At 39.8% G+C, this 20,192-nt stretch overlaps 2 protein-coding genes and 1 pseudogene across 2 annotated transcripts; 1 reads left to right on the top strand and 2 right to left on the bottom strand.

The window, feature by feature from the left end:
* Positions 1-2,342: 2,342 nt before the first annotated feature.
* On the bottom strand, positions 2,343-8,917 carry LOC113326361 (annotated as a pseudogene).
* Positions 6,010-7,687, bottom strand: LOC113326988. The gene is made up of 2 exons (XM_026574642.1): positions 6,530-7,687; positions 6,010-6,293 (listed from the first exon to the last, which is right to left on the bottom strand). The coding sequence occupies exons 1-2, from the start codon at positions 7,398-7,400 to the stop codon at positions 6,259-6,261; spliced, it is 906 nt and encodes a 301-aa protein (XP_026430427.1). The 5' UTR covers positions 7,401-7,687; the 3' UTR covers positions 6,010-6,258.
* Positions 8,918-11,221: 2,304 nt separating the features above from the next.
* LOC113326360 (anthocyanidin 3-O-glucosyltransferase 5-like) lies at positions 11,222-17,450 on the top strand. The gene is made up of 3 exons (XM_026574104.1): positions 11,222-12,468; positions 14,304-14,311; positions 17,141-17,450. Exons 1-3 carry the CDS (start codon positions 12,094-12,096, stop codon positions 17,448-17,450), a joined length of 693 nt encoding a protein of 230 aa, XP_026429889.1. The 5' UTR covers positions 11,222-12,093.
* Positions 17,451-20,192: the final 2,742 nt, after the last annotated feature.

Raw genomic sequence — 20,192 nt, 5'->3', positions numbered from 1 at the left:
AGTAATCATACCAAGACAGTTGCCTACCGTCTATGGCAGGTCAGCGTAGCGGTGGAGGAAGAGGAACCAGTTATTAGAAGTTATGAGAAGACACGAGTGACGTGGAAGCGAGATTCAGGGAGACGTGGCGAATATGAATCGACAAAAGATTCTCTTCTCATCCTTAATACCTGCGAATGAGAAAACAAAAGGCAAAATGTAGATACAGAAATCCTACTCGCCACGTGGTTAAACAAGATTGGACGAAATATGCGAAGTAAATCCTAAAACAGAAGATCTCTCACTAACCTCGAGAAGGATGTCAGTGATAAGTCAAATCAGTTGTCAGAATTACTTTTATAAATATCAGATTTGCGAAGTACAAATCTGGACGAGAATATCTAGATCTGCGAAATAAGATTACTTGGACGAGAAGATAACTGGCGAAGTACATGAATTGCTGAGTAAGAAATGAGACAGCTGTTTCGACAAGCTAACGAAGTTATCCGCAAAAAGAAGGGGATAAAGCAAATTCACGTGAATTGTGTGAGTTACGGCGAAGTAAAATGAGTTGTATTCCACTATTTAGTTTTGCCTATAAATAGAGACCTTGGTTCGTTGTAAGGGGTTGAATTTTTGAAAGATCGGGAGAGAAAGTAAGTTACGGTTCTTGTGAGTTTCTATACTTGTAATCTCATCACCTTCATCGGGATCAAATAAATAAAGAAATCTTTCTATTTCATTTTTGGGATTATGTCTTAGAATTGACATATTTGTGATTTGGGTGTATTACTGAATTTCTGGTAGTTAGAGAAAATTCTAGGCTTGAACACTGTGATTTGCACCAAGCTGTACAAGTGCTGCATTCCGGCTCGGAAACAGCAGTTTATGAATCCATGTATATATCTCCCGGAACACATGTATTCTTCCATGCCGATACCATCTCTACAAATATAAATAAATAGACTTCATAAACAATTAACTGGTGAGAAAAAGAAAATTCCCCATGAACAATAATGTCTATAAAAATAATCTGCCACGATCAGCTTGTAGTAAAGATGATTGTTTCGTAAACTTACCTGCAGTGACAAAGATACATACAACTATTGCAAAGAATCCAGGGGATCTTTTACTAGTTATTGCTGCCATCTTCTTTCTCCGTTACCTGTTTCTAGTTTTACTGCAAGCTTTCAGTTTGGAGGTGTTTTAGGTTTTCCTTGCTAATCCATCTAGCTATTTAAAAAGGTGATTATCTGGGTTGCCAGTTATTACACAGTAGTAGAAAGCATCACATGCGTTATTCATCAGAAGAATCTTTGAGACGATCGAGTTTGTTGTTGAAATGCCAATTAGTTTTTTTTTTTTCGCTTAGTTTTGTTTTACTCAATGTGATTAGTTTAATTGTGTAAACATGTCCTACTTGAGAATCGATCGAATCCAATATTGGAGAGGGGTTTTAGAAAACTTTGTACATTCTCCATAAAAGCATGCTCAATTTATCTCATGGCTCACGGAAAATATGAAATATTTTACAATCCGCATAACATTAAAAAAAAAATCCATTTATTAGAAAACGATAACCAATAGTTCGAATGCAATAGGAATGCAGAGGCAGCCAAACGGACCTGTCCTAAATTCTATAAAGTTGTCGATTCATACATATAACCACCTCAATTAGTTTACATGCATTTCTTCTTCTTCGTATTAGTCGATCTGAAACCAAATAAACAACCAGTTGCAATGTGTACAGATTATTCTCAATCAGGGAGGATATATGGACAGACTTATATGGATACTATCTTACAAAATTCACTCAATTTTCGTTAGAGTCCAAACAACGATGAATTTGAATTCAATATTATAATCTACTAATGAATTAACGTTGGTTTATACAGTTAGAGTTGGTGTCCTTATGGCCTTTGTATGGAAAAACTACTCCAAGTCTTTAGAGAATTGAGAAATTGGAGTACACTATCAAATGCTTACAAGATTTCCAGCACAAAAGTATAATGTTTTCAAGATTGGAGTAAACCGGCTTGCAAGGAAATAGGGTGGTACTATTCTCAACACACCCACTCACGTGTAGTATTTTTGGATCTAGCTGAATTTAATAAATGAGTTTGCATCAAGAAATCAATAAGTGTTATATTTTGCACCAAAAACTACAACAATTAGCAAATAAGATTTGAAATTTTTTGAGGTTTTCAACGGTTTACTAACAGTGATGATGGCTCAAGATACGTGATTATTATGTTGATAAAATTAGCAGAAACCCATAACTGAATACCTTGAAAACTAACCAATTAATTGTTATTTTGTGGATTACTTATAGTACTTAGCAGAGAATTCGCAATTTTGCTTCCTTAATCAGAATGATAAAGGTTAGAGCTGAGGGTTGGGCTGATAAGAACTTTCAGTGGGGTGCCTTTAACATTATTTAATCCTGAACTTTCAGTCATATCTATGGGTGCATTTGAAGGCGCCTTAAATTTGAACCCATGTACCAGACGGGCCAGTGTTAAGTGCACAATTTGCAGTGAGAACCAGCTTGCCGGACAAATTCTTCTGCCATATCCGAATGGCATTAGTTTGAAATCTTGAGGTCCGATACCTGTATTCAAGTGCTCACCTGTCAGAAATCTCTCCGGCCTGAATTCTTCTGGGTTTGACCACACCTGCGGATCACGTTGAACCTTCCAAATATTGACAATTAAACGGGTTCTTGCAGGAACGTGGTAGCCAGCGATAGTACAATCTGACATGGATTCGCGAGGAGCTGATAGTGGACCTTTTGGGTATAGTCTCATAGTTTCCTTGATAATAGCCTGTAGATACATGAGGTTCTTTATATCCGACTCTTCCACTTGCCGATCCCTGCCTACGTGCATGATCAACTCAGCTTCGGCTTTTTCCAATACGTCTGGATGGTTCACTAGTCAGCTTAAAGCCCACAATAAACTCACCATGACTGTGTCCGTTCCTCCCATGATTAGAGTCTGCGTGCGTCCCATTAATTTTTACAAGATTTGTTGTGAGTACATTAGTATAAGGATATGAACAAAATAGAAATATATATAGTTAAAGTACTTGTCGGTTTTGGTAAAACACGCCTTAACTTCCTTAGAGGGATGTTAGGCAATATATATTATTATAATTACAGTCCATCAATGAGAATATCCTGTGAGCTGTAAATAAGGGAAAATATATTCTATTACACCCCCTTAGTCTGAGCGGGAGAGGAACAAACGCTAAGACTAGAACGAAAACTAAGAAACAACTGACGTGGAAGGCCCTTCGTGAAGATATCAGCATACTAATTTTCTGAAGGGATGTGCAATACGCGAATGTCACCAATACGAACTCTTTCACGAACGAAGTGGATATCAATCTCTACATGCTTAGTGCGTTGATGTTGAACCGGATCACCAGACATGTAGATAGCACTCACATTGTCACAATATACCATAGTAGCACGCCGTAATGGTATATGTAACTCAAGAAGTAGATTTCGTAGCCAGGTTGTTTCAACCACCGCATTAGCGACACCTCTGTATTCTGCTTCGGCACTGGAACGGGACACAGTTGCTTGACGTTTTGAGGACCATGATACAAGATTGTCCCCAAGAAATATGCAGTAACCAGAGGTTAAGCGTCGTGAGTCAGGACAACCCGCCCAATCAGCATCAGAGTAGGCGGTTAGGGCAGAAATATTCGAAACCGATAGTGACAAACCGTGATCAATAGTGCCCTGAAGATATCGAATAATGCGCTTGATGGCTTGCATGTGAGGCTCTCGAGGATCGTGCATAAATAAACATACCTATTGGACTGCATAAGAGATATCCGGTCGAGTGAAAGTAAGGTATTGTAGCGCCCCGGCCAGACTTCTGTATAAAGTAGGATCCGAAATTGCTGGACCAGAAGTAGCGCTCAGCTTAGAATTTGTGTCGACCGGAGTTGCCACTGGATTGCAGTTCGTCATGGATGCACGAGCAATAATATCCTTTGTATAGAGCGACTGAGATAAAAACAACCCTGAGGAAGAACGAGTGGCAGTAATACCCAAAAAATGATGCAACGGGCCAAGATCAGTCATAGAAAATTCCCGTTTCATCAGGTCAATAAAACGGGACAGTAGAGCATTAGTAGAGGCAGTGAGTATGATATCATCAACATACAATAATAAGTATGCAGTATCCTGACCGGACCGGTAAATGAAAAGAGATGGATCACAAACACTACCCCGAAAACCACAACCTGTAATGAAAGTTGCAAACCTCTGAAACCACGCCCGAGGCGCCTGTTTGAGACCATAAAGGGATCGACGAAGACGACAAACATAATCAGGGCGATTAGGGTCAACAAAACCTGGAGGTTGAAACATATAAACTGTCTCGGACAAGTCCCCATGAAGAAAGGCATTCTTGACATCTAACTGATGAATCGGCCAGGATCTGGACGTGGAAATGCTGAGAACGGTACAAATAGTGGTTGTCTTAACAACCGGACTAAAGTCTCAAAACAATCAACCCCAACCTGTTGTGACTTACCGTTGGCAACAAGACGGGCTTTGTGTCGCTGCAATGTACCATCTGAATTAAACTTGTGACGAAATAACCACATGGAGCGAATAACATGAGCACCAAGAGGTCGTGGTACTAGGTCCCAAGTGTGTGTTTTTAACATAGCAATGAACTCATCTAGCATGGCCTTGGTCCAGTTGGGATCACGAAGAGCAGACAGGTGAGATTTTGGCAGATTGGATATAAGATGTGGTGTTTGCACATTAAGATTCAGACGATGGGTGGGATGAAATATGCCACGAGAGGCACGGGTGACAGGTCGAGAAGAGGTGACTGAAGTGTCAGGGACAGACGGAGTGGGGGATGATGGTGTATCTGCCCGGGCAGGACAGGCAGGGGTCGTGGTAGTGACAGACCCTGTTGGATCGCAGTTGTCAGAAACTGCAGGTCTGGAATCTGGGTGTGCAGTGGAGTGGAGTCGAGCTGCTGTGGGGGAATGACGATGGGGAGGAGTATAGAGTTGCTGTGGAGCAGAATCTGGTGGGGAAATGACGGGATTGTGCTGTGTAGCTGGTAGTTCCTGTGCAGCAGGAACTGGTGGGGAAGTGACGGGATTGTGCTGAGTAGCTGGTAGTTGTTGTGCAGCGGAAATAGGTTGTGCAGAAACGGCGGAAGATGGCAGGGCAGGAGGGAGGCTGGTCTGAGGGTTAAGAGCTGTTGGGTAGAGAAGACGAATGGGAAGAAGAGGGAGAGTTGATGTGGAAGGAGGCTCTGGACTGTGGGATGCGATGGGAAGTTTTTCTTTGAAAGGAAAAACGTTTTCATCACATGTCGAGATAAGATGATCTTGTGAGTGGCTAATTCGAGACAACGATAGCCACGATGATGTGCTGGGAAACCAAGAAAAACACACCTAGTAGAACGAGGAGAAAGCTTATGAGGAGTGGTGGCAGATAGGTTTGGATAGCAAAGACAACCAAAAATACGAATATGAGAGTACGTTGGTTGTCGTTGATAAAGGATTGAAACTGGAGAAGCGTAATCGAGAATTTTGGAAGGGAGTATGTTATGAAGGTAGACGGCCATATGAAGGGAGTCGGCCCAATAGGTGGGAGGAATAGAGGCATGAGACATAATTGTGCGAGTGATGTCATTGACACGACGAATCATTCGCTCAGCCTTGCCGTTTTGAGAGGAGGTATGAGGACATGAGAAACGGAAAACTAACCCATTTTGGTGAGCAAAATCGTGAAATGAGGAGTTGTCGAATTCACGACTCATGTCACATTGAAAAGATTTGATTTCACGTTCAAACTGTGTTTTAACGAAAGAGCGAAATTCTAAGAACTTGGTATAAACCTGGGATTTTAATTTGAGAGGAAAGATCCATAGATAATTTTTGAAGTCATCTAGCAATATAAGATAGTAATTGAAACCAGTCTCGACATGCAATGGAGATGTCCATAAGTCGCTATGAATTATATCAAATGGGGAAAAAGTGACAGAGTTTGAATCAGAAAATGGCAGACGAATATGTTTACTAACTTGACAGGAATGACAAAGTTTAGTAGACTGATTTTTATTACATAGAATTGAAGAGTTTGCACGTAAATTATCTAAGATAGCTTTCCCTGGGTGGCCAAGACGGCTGTGCCAAACATCATAGGAGCACGTGAGAAGGGATATTGGATGAGGCAAGAGCGAAGTTGAAGGTGGCACGGCAGAAGGAGTAATAGGGTAGAGCTCCCCGGAACTATTACATCGAAGAAGAATCTTCCTCGATCTCAAATCCTTCACAGAAAAACCAGATGGGTCAAATTCAACAGACACATGATTATCAGTGGTGAATTTACGAACGGAAACCAAATTTTTTATAATGTCAGGAGCAACAAGAGTGTCTTTTAGCTTTAGGGTGCGAGATGGAATGTCGATGAACTTGGTACCGGAAGCAATGACTGGAATACTGTTATCATTGCCAACTAAGATGGAACGAACATTGCTAGTATTAAAAACAGTGTTTAGAGTACCTGAGTCTGCGGTGAGATGCGATGTGGCACCGGTATCCATATAAAAAGCGTCTTCAGGAGAGTGTAAACTCATGGAACTGTACGCTTCGGCAATGTCACTGGGATGAAGGTATTCCGTGGATGGAGTGAGATATGCCTGTCCACGTCCAATGCTGGAAGGTCGACCGCGTGACTGTCCACGGCCTCGGTAGGAGCTGTGACTGAAAGGTTGATGCCATGCTGTTTCCGGAGGTGCTGTGGGATACGGACAAGGTGGCGTTTCCCACTGTGGTGTCCAGTGATTGCTGTAAGCCGGATTTGGTGCACGATACAGCTGGTAAGGATGTGGTGGAGTTGGCAGCAGTGGTGGAGTTGGCAGCAGTGGTGGAGCCGCAGTTGAGGAGGACGATCGACTGCCACTGCGTTTGGCTGAGCCTGAGCGCTGTGAGCGCTGAGTTCCACGATCTGTGGTCGAAGCTGTAGCTGCAAGCGCTGTAGGTGAAGACGTACAGGTCTGTTGAGAGCGGCGGATCTCTTCGGTTCGCAGCTGTGAGCGAGCGGCATCGAATGTAGGCATAGCTTGTTGGATAAAGGAGGCCACCGTGTTGTATTCCTCCGGAAGGCCGTTGACGAGTTGAATCACAAGTCGTTTATCATTCATAGGAAAATCAAGATCACGTAATCGATCCGATAGGGATTTAAGTTTATCACAGTAATCATCAATACTAGTGCAATCAACAAACTTAAGGTTAACAAACTGACGTTCAAGAGTCGCAGCACGGTTACCTTTGTTGTCTTGAAAAAGTTTCTTGAGATGATCCCAAATCTCTTGAGCAGTTTCGCCAGATTTGAGGACGGTGAGCATTAAATCCTTGGTCATGGTGGAGAACATCCATTGACGATAGAGAGCGTCAAGTTGAAGCACGGTGGGAGCGTCGACATCCGGTGGTGGTGTGGATCATCAATGAGAAAGAGAAGACGATGAGCCTGAAGATGGATCTCGAACAAAAAAACCCAAGAAGAGTATTCATCCTGTTTGATATCTAGGAGAATAGGGATGAGGGTTTTGATGTTGTTGATGGTAAACGCCGGGTGTAGTGTCTTTTTATCTCCTGCCATGATTGATGTTGTTGAAGAAGAAAAGGAAATGGAAGAGGAAGAAGAGGATCGTGTAGTTAGGATGATACCATGTCGGTTTTGGTAAAACACGCCTTAACTTCCTTAGAGGGATGTTAGGCAATATATATTATTATGATTACAGTCCATCAATGAGAATATCCCGTGAGCTGTAAATAAGGGAAAATATATTCTATTAGTACTTACCAAGCACGTCGACTTGATGATAGTATCAACATCGACAGAATCAGATATCTTTGCGTGAACGTCACTATTGTCAAGTATGGAGAGCATTACATCCATGAAGTCTTGCATTTCACCTGCATCCTTCTCATACCCTTCTTTTGATGGCAATGGCGTCATTTTCCTTTTTATCTTATGTTCTTCCAACCATCTTTGCAGCAACACATCTAGTTCTCTTCCAGCTTTTTTCATGTCTCTCTCAAAACCTCCCAAGTCTAACCAGCTAATACAAGGTAAGCCGTCCGATGGCACAAACCGAGCCAACCTGAAAAATTCTCTCACCGCCTTTTGACACCACCTAGCTCGATCCACTTCATCATCACTCGCAGAACAATTTCCTAAATACCGTTTCCCGATGATAAGTTTCAAAGATATGTTTAGCGTCATATTGAAAAACCACTGCTTCATATCCACTATAGAATTTACATTCAAACACACCTTATTATATAGTTCTTCAATGGATGTTTTGATCTCGGAGTCCCAGACATGATTTAGAAACTCTATCTTAGAGTGTGAGAGAAACTCATGGTTTACTATCTTCCGCAGCTCCTGCCAATAAGGTCCGTAAGGTGCGAAACCAAAGACTAAATTGTTGTAACCCATGTACTTTAAAGCTGCTGAAACCGGACGAGACATGAAAATTTTATCATTAGTAGTGAAACACTCTTTTGCTACCTCCCAACTACTAATAACAAGTGCCCTACGCAGACCGAGTCGGATGGTAAAGGCTGCACCATACTTGTCAGCCATGTCTCCCAAACTTCTGAAGAGTAGCTGGTCTTTTCCACCCAGCAAATGAAGATGACCGATTAGAGGCCATGAACCAGCTAGCTCCGGTGGCGCTATTGATCTCGACGACTTCTTATTTCTTGAAATGTATTGCATTATATGGTAGAATGAAGAAAAAGATAAGACCGCTGCTATCGTAACCAATAATGTAGTAGTTGTTGAAAACTGGAAAGGAACAAAATCCATAGCTGCTAGCATATCAGAGGTTGCAACTCTAGCATCTTGAATTTATAGGGCTAGTGTTCATAGATTATGTAAGTCGTGGTGCACAGTGGAGCTATATCTATCAGAGATTAATTAGTGTTTTAAGTTTTTTAGTCCCCACAACTTAGTGGTGGTTGATAGAAGTATAATACAGTTAGCCGTAAGATCAACAGGATTCACAAGTTAAAAATGGAACTCTTCGCGCATTATGAATCCAACTTTTTCTTTTTCTGTTTTGATTGTTGTTGGCTGTTTGGTTGTTTCAAGAGACGATCTCCTATATCTTTTATATGGTTGTACCCCATTTTTTTTTTTTTGATCGGTTTATGGTTGTACACCATTACAACCACTTAAGTAGTGGGAGCATGGTAAATTTTTATTTTTCTTAAATAAACCTCGTTATGGGCAATTATTGATCAAAAGCGAAAGAGATAAAAAAAAAAAAGTTAAAGTAAAATGAGGGGACGAAGCAAAAACCTCAAAAGAAAAGAGAAACACGAAAAAGAAAAACATGTTACAATCAAGAAGGGCTCAATTTGCCTGTCCTCAGGGCAACACACGAACAAAAATCTGTCAGTCGCAAATTTTGCACACTGTGAATTCACCAAACTTTGCTTCATATCTCAACCCCAGACCTTACAAGCGACCCAAAATTCATTATAGTCGCCTAAGCTTTACCATTGTGACCTGAAATTTGTTCCTTGACTCCGTGAGAAGAATGAGAATATTTTCTTTTTTTTTGGGTCCTACCCCTAATTTTCCCAACATATGTGAAACGCGGCCCTAAATCTATCACTGCGGCCCAAATATGCGTCGTGACTTTAGGTTTGCTAATTGAACTCAAAATTTGCTCATTACTCATGATTTTCCACGGTGACTCACGGGACGTCACACTTTCTATACCAGAAGAAAGAACATAGTCCTGCACGAGTTTTAGCTCCGTTGCTTAGAATATTTCAGTGAGCTGTTTACTTGAACAGGATTTAAAAAAAAGGTGAAATTGTCGCAGTTACTGTTTCTCATCGGAAATTCCAAAAATAACATTTGGACTTTTAGCAACGGTTTTATATTTTTTTTTACCCTCGAAAATAAATTTTTAGCAACTATTTTGGTCAAACGAGGACTCCTTAAATCCCATAAACGAACATACCATTGACCGTTGATTATTCCGATTGACCAGCCGCAATACCTGGGTGCACTCCTACTCGACACTCGAAAATTGTAATGTTGACTGTTGACTAAACAATGTCGAATGTTGTTGACTATGAACATGAGTCCAGATGACTGGTCAATATTTCGAACGCAGCACTCCAAAAAATGTTCCTACTGCATTCATCGTGCGGTCGTGTATAGGGGCATGGGTGTCAGTTTTGTGGTCATATTTTGCCTTTTTGATTATGTATGTCGTTTTTGGAATTCAGTAGTACGTTGGCCTTATACATGGAATTGGGCGATTTTTTAAGTCATTTTTCGGTAAAAAGCTCTATTCCAGTTCAGTTTTATGCAATCTTTTGATAACAGCGGTAAACGGAAAGCATTTCACTTAAATGTACAATTTTGTGATCCCTCGATAAGGATGGACTGTAATTGCTTTTTACTTCATTCCAGTTGGAGATGCTGATGTTGTTTCTGGTTTGTCTTTGCATCCATTAAAGATGATGATGCGTAATCACATTAATCAACACTACTCAACGATATAGTCATAGAAATAAAAAGGAACCCTGCTCGTCCATAACCAAATTTATGTCATTAATGATGCCGATTGGCACTAGTACTTGATAAAAATTAATGACAGAAGCAATGATGTCACATACTGCCGAATCACCACGATCCATCCCATCAATGTACTTTGCTTTAGTCGTGGAATTCTAGATTACTACGTCTACATCCCATGTGAAAACCGCATATGGTTTGTGGTCCTATGGGGGTGGCACTTACTGTGCCGAATTACACAACGATAATTCATTATCTGTTAAAGTTGATCGTCCCTATATGCACAAAAGAACACAATGCTCTATATAGCCTTGTAATAACATGTTACTTTGTACTTGGGCATTATTTTAAGGAAAAAATGGTGTTTACTTGATACGTCGTTTTTCTTGGCACCTTTTGGGATAAAAGATTTTTGTTACAGAGAGAGAGCAAAGGGAGATCAAGACTCTAGACAGAACAAAAATCGTTATTATGAAATCCAGGGCGACATGAGCCAATGACTTCACCCCTATACTACAATTCAAGTTGTTCTATAGAGTTTGTCCTTACGATTCCTTCGGTGTAGTTGCCCAACAAAACTCTTTTGAAATTCCTTTATAACTACATACACAAGAGTACTAGCTAGTACCAAAACGTATATCTACTTTTCAAGTATACAAAACGAAGAACTTAACCAACCGCTCCATGGAAAATACCCAAGATCCAAAAAAGATTAACAATAATGTTCAAGAGCGTGATCATATCCCTCACATAGCTATCCTTCCATGTCCTGGAATGGGTCATCTCATTCCTCATCTTGAGTTAGCTAAACGTTTATGCAAATTTCATGGCATCCAAGTGACGTTTTTCGTATACTTAACCGAAGCTTCTGCTGCTCAATCTCAATACCTTATCGCGCATCCTCTTCCCGAATCTCTTCATGTATATCACCTTCCGTCCAGAGACATTTTCCCTTTGTAACAGATTCTACTGATATTCAAACACATATCTGTATAATCATTCGTGAATCTCTTCCCGACGTCGAATCCTACATTGTTAACAGTCACCATAAGGAGCACACCGGTATTAATAATACGGGTGTCAGCCCCGTAAATGTTCTCATTGCGGATTTTTTCGCTACGGACTGTTTTGATATCGCTGACAAAATAGGCATACCTAAATACATCTTCTTTTGCCCTGCAGCTGATTTGCTCCCCTTCATGATATATTTTCCCATACTTGATAGCCAAGTGCAAGGTGAGTTCGTTGATCTCAAAGACCCAATACAAATCCCTGGTTGTAAGCCGCTTCATCTAAGAAACCTAGTGGATCCGGTCAGAAATCGCAAGACCGATGGGTAAAACTGGTTCTTACACCACGCAAGCCGCTTTCAATTAGCTGATGGAATTCTCTTAAACACGAGCCAAGATCTTGAGCCTAAAACTGTTAAAGCATTGCGAGAAGATCCAACCCTACGACAACTAGGTACTCCACGGAGATATCCAGTTGGTCCACTTATTAAGCCATCATCCGCAAAAGTAATGAAAGATGAACATTCTTATATCACGACATGGCTTAACCAGCAACCTAAGGATTCAGTGATTTTCGTATCATTCGGCAGCGGTGGGACATTATCAGCTGAACAGACGACAGAGTTAGCATGGGGTTTAAAACTGAGTCAAAAACGGTTCATATGGGTCGTTCGAAAACCTGTAGAAGTGGACGTTTCAGCATCATTTTTCAGTGTGGGTAACGAAGAGAACAATCCTGATGAATATTTACCACGTGAGTATCAAAACAGGATCAATGGAGTAGGCTTGGTGGTACCTACGTGGGCACCACAAACAGAATTACTCGGTCACTCAGCAGTAGGTGGGTTTCTAAGTCACTGTGGTTGGAATTCGACATTAGAAAGTGTTAACCATAAGATTCTTACCGTCTCAAAACTCTCAACGGATTCGGGATGAATACCGTACGAAAAGGAAAGACTGGGTACTATCAGATAAATCATAGGGTTTTTCAGTTAGCATTAAAATAGCATCCATTGCTTTTGAATAGGCTAAACTGTTGTAACAACTTCTCTGAGTTCTTGTATAAATAACATGTCGACTCCACAGTTTAAGTGTGGAAGTTATTCACCAAAATCCATTTTCTAACTTGGTATCAGCCTTGATCCAAGCTACGCTTCCAAACACTTCAAAACAAACAGTAAATTACCAAATATGTCGACAACAACTCAGCTAAGAAACATCCAGATTCATCATCTGGTAACTCTCAAACTCACCGAAACCAACTACCCACTGTGGAAGACACAGTTTAAACCAATTCTGAAGGGCCATGGATTAATTGGCTTTATTGATGGTACAAAAATCATACCTCCCAGAACACTACCAGATTTTGATGCTGAAAATCCAGAGTTCAATGCATATGAAGAACAAGACTCTCTTTTTGTGGGTTGGTTGAACTCAACTCTTACCCCAGAATGTCTTGGGGTTGTACGTGATCTTAATACATCTAAGGAGGTATGGGATGCATTGGAGGAAGAATATGCTCCAAAGACAAAGTTTCACCAGATGAATCTCAAAAAGCAGCTACACAACTTCAGCAAAGGTAACAAATCTTCAAGAGTCTTTTTAAATGAGGCTAAAGACCTATTTGCACAGCTTGCATCATCTGGATATACAGTCAGTAATGATGAAAAGAAGCAATCCATTAGCAATGGGTTGAACCAGGCGTATGATTCGATTGTCTCCACCTTAAGCACAATGGAGAACCTGAGCATGGATCTGTTTTACTCACATCTTCTCAACTTTGATATGTGTATCACACGTCAGCTTGATGAAATCCAACAACCCATTGCACATGTTGCAACTTCATCTACATCGAGACGACGAATACCCCAACACAACTACAGCCATCAAAATCAACAACCTTTCCATTATCAACAAAATCAGCCTCAACGTCGTTTCCAGTCTCCTCAGCAAAGCAACAACACTGCTGAGAAGTGTCAAATCTGCAAGAAGAAAGGTCACCTTGGTGATAGATGCTGGTTCCGTTACAAACCAAGCAACAATCAACCAAAATCACAGGCTGCGTACATTGCATTCCCTGAAGCATCATTTGGGAACCAATGGGTAACTGATTCTGGTGCTACCAATCATCTAACAGCTGATATGAACAACTTAACAATCCCTCATGAATATACAGGCACAGAACAAGTGTATGTGGGTAATGGTAATTCACTAAACATTACTCATACTGGTAATGCTTCTTTCACACATAACTCAAGATTATTCTATTTGAATAACATTTTTCATGTACCCAACATCAAGACAAACTTGTTATCGGTTTCCCAATTTTGCAAAGATAATTGTGTTTTCTTTGAGTTTCACACATCTCATTTCTTTGTAAAGGACAAGGCAACGGGAAAGCTGCTGATGCGCGGACTGAATAGGAATGGACTGTACATTCTTGACGGCCTTACACAAATCAGCAAACCAGGGTCTCTTCAAGTTAATGTTGCATCTTCCATGCCGACATGGCATCAATGTCTGGGTCATCCTATGCTACGTACCGTGTCTAGCATTTGCCATAGGTTTTCGCTTCCAGTTTCGAATACAATGTTTAATTTTTGCAACTCTTGTCATGTTAGTAAAAGCAGAAAACTTCCCTTTTGTCTCAGCAGTACATCTTATGATAAACCATTGTCTTTGGTTGTTTCTGATATCTGGTTCTCCCCTAAACTATCCAGGTCTGGTTTTCGATATTACATGCTAATAATGGATGTTTATTCTCATTTCACTTGGGTGTTTCCTTTAGTACAACGTTATGATGATCTGTCCATCTTTATAAATTTTTGTAAACAAGTTGAAAATCTTACAGATCATAGGATTAAGATTTTTCAATCTGACAATGCCTTAAAGTATAAAAAGTTTACAAAGATTTGAATGAATCTGGTATTCAACACATATTTTCTTGTCCTCATACATAACCACAAAATGGAATAGCAGAGATACGTATTCGCCATGTCACTGAATCTGGTTTAGCACTTTTATTTCAGGCGCATATGCCTTCATCATTTTGGGCTGATGCGTTCGTCACTGCCTGTTACTTAATTAATCGTCTGCCTAAATCATCCAGAGAAGTCAAAACTCCACTAGAACTTATTTTTCATAAAGAACCAGATTACAAGTTTTTAAAAGTTTTTGGTTGTCTAGTTTATCCTTGTCTCAGATCTTATAACTCGAACAAGCTAGAACCTAGATCTCTCCCACGTGTCTTTATTGGATACAGTAGTTCTCATAAGGGTTATATTTGCTTACATCGAGAGACTGGTCGGATTTATATCACACGACATGTAAGGTTTGAAGAACAATCGTTTCCATTCAGCCCAAAGCAGCAGTGTGTTCCGGTGCACAGTCAAGGTAATGAGCCTTCTGATACTTCTTTTTTACACTCTCCTACTTTTAGGCGTAGACAATATCTCTCTACGTAACAAAATATTGTAGTTCCATCTCCAGAACTACCATCAAGTATGGGCACTGATATGGTCAGTTCGGAACACTCCCAAGACTCTCCAACTACATCTACATCACATCGAAATACTCACACTATCTCTGCTGCTGATTCAGTCACAAGTATGCCACTTCAAGACCGCTCTGACGTAAATACTTCTCATGCCATATCCTCTACTCATCCAATGCAAACAAGGGAAAAATATGGAATCAACAAGCCTGTTCAAAAACTATGTTTGTCTGCAACTAAACACCCACTCAATGATTCCGAATTCATGGAACCTACATGTTAATCAGAAGCATGCAAACTTCCAGAATGGCGAGCGGCTATGGATAATCAAATAAATGCTCTCATCAAAAACGGAACATATTCTCTAGTTCCATTTCAACTAGGCATGAATGTTGTTGGCTCAAAGTGGGTTTATCGTGTAAAACAAAACCCTGATGGAACCATTGATAAGCGTAAGGCTCGACTGGTGGCAAAAGGTTTTAATCAACAGGAAGGGGTGGATTATGGTGATACCTTTAGTCCAGTTATAAAACCATGTACTATACGGCTAGTTCTGACCATTGCTGTGATGAAAAATTGGCCGTTGAAGCAACTGGATGTTGAAAAAGCTTTCCTCCATGGAACTCTGGAAGAGGAAGTCTATATGAAACAACCAGCAGGCTATGTAGATACTAATAATCCAACTCATGTGTGTAAACTGCATAAGTCGTTATATGGGCTAAAGCAGGCTCCGCATGCATGGTTTTCTCGGCTCAGTAACCATCTCATCAAACTTGGCTTCAAAGGTTCAGTTGCGGACACTTTCTTGTTTGTCTTGAAAACCAAACAATCAATGACATATGTGATGGTTTATGTGGATGACATAATTGTTACAGGGTCGAACTCTTCACTTGTAGCTCGACTAATTCAAGAACTGGGTGAAGAGTTTGCAATAAAAGACATGGGGGATCTACACTTCTTTCTGGGTGTTGAAGTTATAAGACAACGTAGTGGTTTAATCCTCTCTCAGCGCAAGTATATAGCAGATCTTCTCAAACGAACTAAACTAGATGGTTTAAAACCAGTGTCTAGTCCGTTGTCTTCAAGCTTGAAGTTACGGCAGACGGGCAGTGATAAATTTGCGGACTGTACCTTGTTTCGCAGCATCGTCGGTGCTCTACAATATCTACATCTCACGAGGACAGATATTTCAGTAGATGTTAATAAGGTGTGCCAGTATATGCACAATCCTTATGTTAAACATTGGGAACAAGTGAAACGTATTCTTCGATATCTAAAGAACACAATAGATTATGGCCTTCATATACAACCTTCACGTGATTTTTCTTTGCATGGCTACTCAGATGCTGATTGGGCCGGCTACCTAGATGATCGTAGATCCACTAGTGGTTATGGTATTTACTTTGGTGGGAATCTGATCTCGTGGAGCGCAAGAAAACAGAAGACAGTCAGCAAATCTAGCACTGAGGCAGAATATCGAGGCATTGCCATTGCAACCTCTGAGCTAATTTGGATTGAGTCATTGCTTCTTGAACTTGGAATCAATATCTCTGCATAGTGTTGTGGTGTGATAACTTGGGCGCCACGTATCTTACAGCAAATCCAGTTTTCCATGCTCGAACGAAGCATATCGAGATAGATTACCATTTTGTAAGAGAAAGGGTGGCTAGCAATCACTTGAAGGTGCAGTTCATCAGTTCCCGTGATCAAATAGCTGACATTTTTACCAAGGGTCTTCCAACACCAAGATTTCAGATCTTACGTAACAAGTTGCACATTCGTAAACTCGGTACAACTTGAGGGGGAATGTTAACCATAAGATTCTTACCGGCTCAAAACTGTCAACGGATTCAGGATGAATACCTTACGAAAAGGAAAGACTGGGTACTATCAGATAAGTCATAGGGTTTTTCAGTTAGCATTAAAATAGCATCCATTGCTTTTGAATAGGCTAAACTGTTGTAACAACTTCTCTGAGTTCTTGTATAAATAACATGTCGACTCCACAGTTTAAGTGTGGAAGTTATTCACCAAAATCCATTTTCTAACTGAAAGCATATGCCATGGTGTGCCCATGATAGCATGGCCATTATACGCAGAACAACGGAGTAACACTGCAATGCTTGAAGAAGAGATTGGGGTTGCCGTGAGAGTTAAAAGTACTGAAAATGGAGTCGTGGTTAAGGAAGAGATTGAAAGATTAGTTAGGTTGTCAATGGATAATGAAGGAAATGAAGACATTGATCATAAGGGTTTTCGTTTGAGAAGTAGAGCTAAACAGCATCAAATATTAATGAGTGAAGCTATAAATGAAGGGGGGTCTTCTTACAATTCACTCTCAGCGGTTGCTAATGAATGGAAGAAAAAGTATTAGTGGCACTGATTAGAAAGCGCATTGCTGGTGCGGATTAAGCTATATGTTATGTCAGGTCGTATGATGTGTTGCATTACGCTTAAATTTTACATGTCTGCACAACATACTTTACATCCCTACTAAATGATGAGTCATGTTAACAGGAGGGGAGGATCGTGTTTGAGAAAGGAAGGTAATAAAAACTTATGAGGAGAAATTGACTCTACCCTTTTTCTTAAAGAAATGTCTATAATGTCCTTCATCTCGACTATAGTTATCAATTCCCTACTAATAAATCCCCCAATTATACAGATTTTATGAACTCTCTTTACTTTTCTGTTGGCCATCAAACGGCAATGCTATTCAACTTCCTATTATCCATCTTCCTATTTACCTCCCTACAATCTAAACCCCATATTAAGAGAATGGTGAACCCCACCTGAACCTGAATACGGATCTCGATAGAGATGTAGGGCTTAGATTAGAGGGAGGTGAATAGGGAGGTGGAGAATAGGGAGGTGAATAGCATTTCCGGTCATCAAAAAATAAATAGTACATCAGTTTCAGAAAAATAGATTAGTTTCATGTATAAATTACATAAAATATGCTGGTTTTATGTATAAACTAAACATAAAATTGGTCTATTATTTTGAAACAAAAAAAGTATGGAAAAATCAACAACAAACCTTACACACGATAAATCTCAGCAAGAATACTTGCTACGACTCATGAAGAGGTGAGGAGGAAGTATTTAGATACCAAATGATACCGTCAAACCTACCGGGGGTTGAACACAAAGCACCCGGCCCGGAGACTATAAGCCACCACTGGACTTTACCTTGAAATTAACATATTAGCAACTTTAGCTCCCTCTAGAACACTGAACACCTAATAAGGGCCTTAATTAGCAGACTCCTCCGTTGTTCTAATCGCTTTGGTAGGAAGAAGAAAAACAATATATACTAGCATAATGGATTTAGGCGGGTGTGTGGGGTTGTAAGGGTATGGTTTTCCTATTTAGGATGGGTTATAAGGGATGTCTGACGGGTAGCTGAATTACCTAGATACATTTAGTTGCTTTCAAATTTTATTTTTAAATTTATCCTTTTTATTCTGAATGTTTTTATGAAAAATTTTCTTCGGTTTTTTTCTTCCTTTTTCTCTTGCTCGTTGCAAGGATATCCGCAACAGAAGGTATTTCTCACAAATCCAAGTCTTATTTTCTTGTGTTTCGATTATTAGATTATATTTAAATCAGAAAAAATTACGATTTTATGGAAGTTACAAAGAGAAGTTCGGTTCACAACTGAAACAAATCAGTAGGCAAATTGTTTGTTGTTCTTCATTCTGAACGTGCTTAACAACTCGACAGAAGGGTTAGATGTCGTTAAAAAAAAATGGATAACGGACGTTACATATTATATTAATAAGAAAAGAAAAAAATAAACACAAGTTATTGATACTTAGCTCCTTTGTCGTAGAAGTGATCAATTTGAAAAAGTGGACGAGATCCCCAGGTCTCCGCGACATCAACATGGCAAAACTTTGGAAAACAGAGTGTGTCACGCGTTCAACATGTCGTCCTTAAAACATAAACGCCCGGCTACACGCAAAAGTGATGCTATATCCTCTACAGGACCGATGCCTTTAGGATAAAACACCTTGCTAGACCTACTACTAGCATACGTAGTACATGCACAACTTGAGCTGGCCCTTAGCGACCCTTAGGTCCTAAGTTCCAATAATACCAAAACCATTAAAACAACATGAAACTTACTTTCTCAAAATAAATTACATTTCGGTAAAAAAGGAAAACCACATAAAAACACGAAAAATACCATTTTAGGCGGAGTTATTCGTGAAGTCTTGAACCTTTACCCACTGAGATGTTGTTTTTGGAAGTTTTGCTAAGAAATAGAAAATTGTCGGAATTTCTCCATTTGTTATGTCCTTGTTTGGTGAACAACTCCGGCTGCCCTAAATCAACCACATGCATCATGTTAATATGCTCATAGCACTTCCCAAGGTTGGGAAAGATTGGTATCCGTAATTTGAAGGATTTCCTCAAGCTTGCAAACCCTACAATACGTTTCTCTCGGAAACGGAACTCGCAACTGATAAGGCTGATCATGTATCAAGGCAAAAATGACCTATTTTAAATTTGCACTATTCTTAAGGAAAAAGGGATATCTTTGGGTATACAATCTTAGGGAGGAAACATGGATATCTCTGGATATATCTTTAAGTATTTTTTACAATTATATTCTTATGGATAAACACAGTTGAAACTCTATAAATGAACTCCTTTGACACTAGTAAAATTTATTAACTAAGCGGATTATATAGTTAACGAATTAGAATTCAGATTTTTGTAAACCTAATTGGGATCAGAAAATTATATTAGTTTAGAGAGATTATTAAATAATCGAATATTAACTAATGGAGTTTCAATTGTAGTAAAATTTAGAATGATGTACCTTTCAAATTATTATATCATAGATATTTGTAAACTTTATATATTTTGGACTATTTCCAACGTGTGTATACCATTCTTACCCACCACAGTAATTTTTTCATAAGAGTTTTTGAAATAAGTCTAAAGTTCAGTCGACCAATTAAGGACGGGAAAAGAATCGTCCTTTGCTAGTCAAATGAGTCAAGTTGACCAGTGAGGGATGGAAGCACTCCTACTAAACTCATGCTGCACACTCAAATATAGCGCTGTTGACGGTGATAACTTTTGGAGTCACTCGAAAATTGTTC

Source organism: Papaver somniferum, unplaced genomic scaffold (genome assembly GCF_003573695.1).
Source record: "Papaver somniferum cultivar HN1 unplaced genomic scaffold, ASM357369v1 unplaced-scaffold_10, whole genome shotgun sequence".
NCBI lineage: Eukaryota > Viridiplantae > Streptophyta > Magnoliopsida > Ranunculales > Papaveraceae > Papaver > Papaver somniferum.
This window is presented reverse-complemented; position numbering and strand designations above follow the sequence as displayed.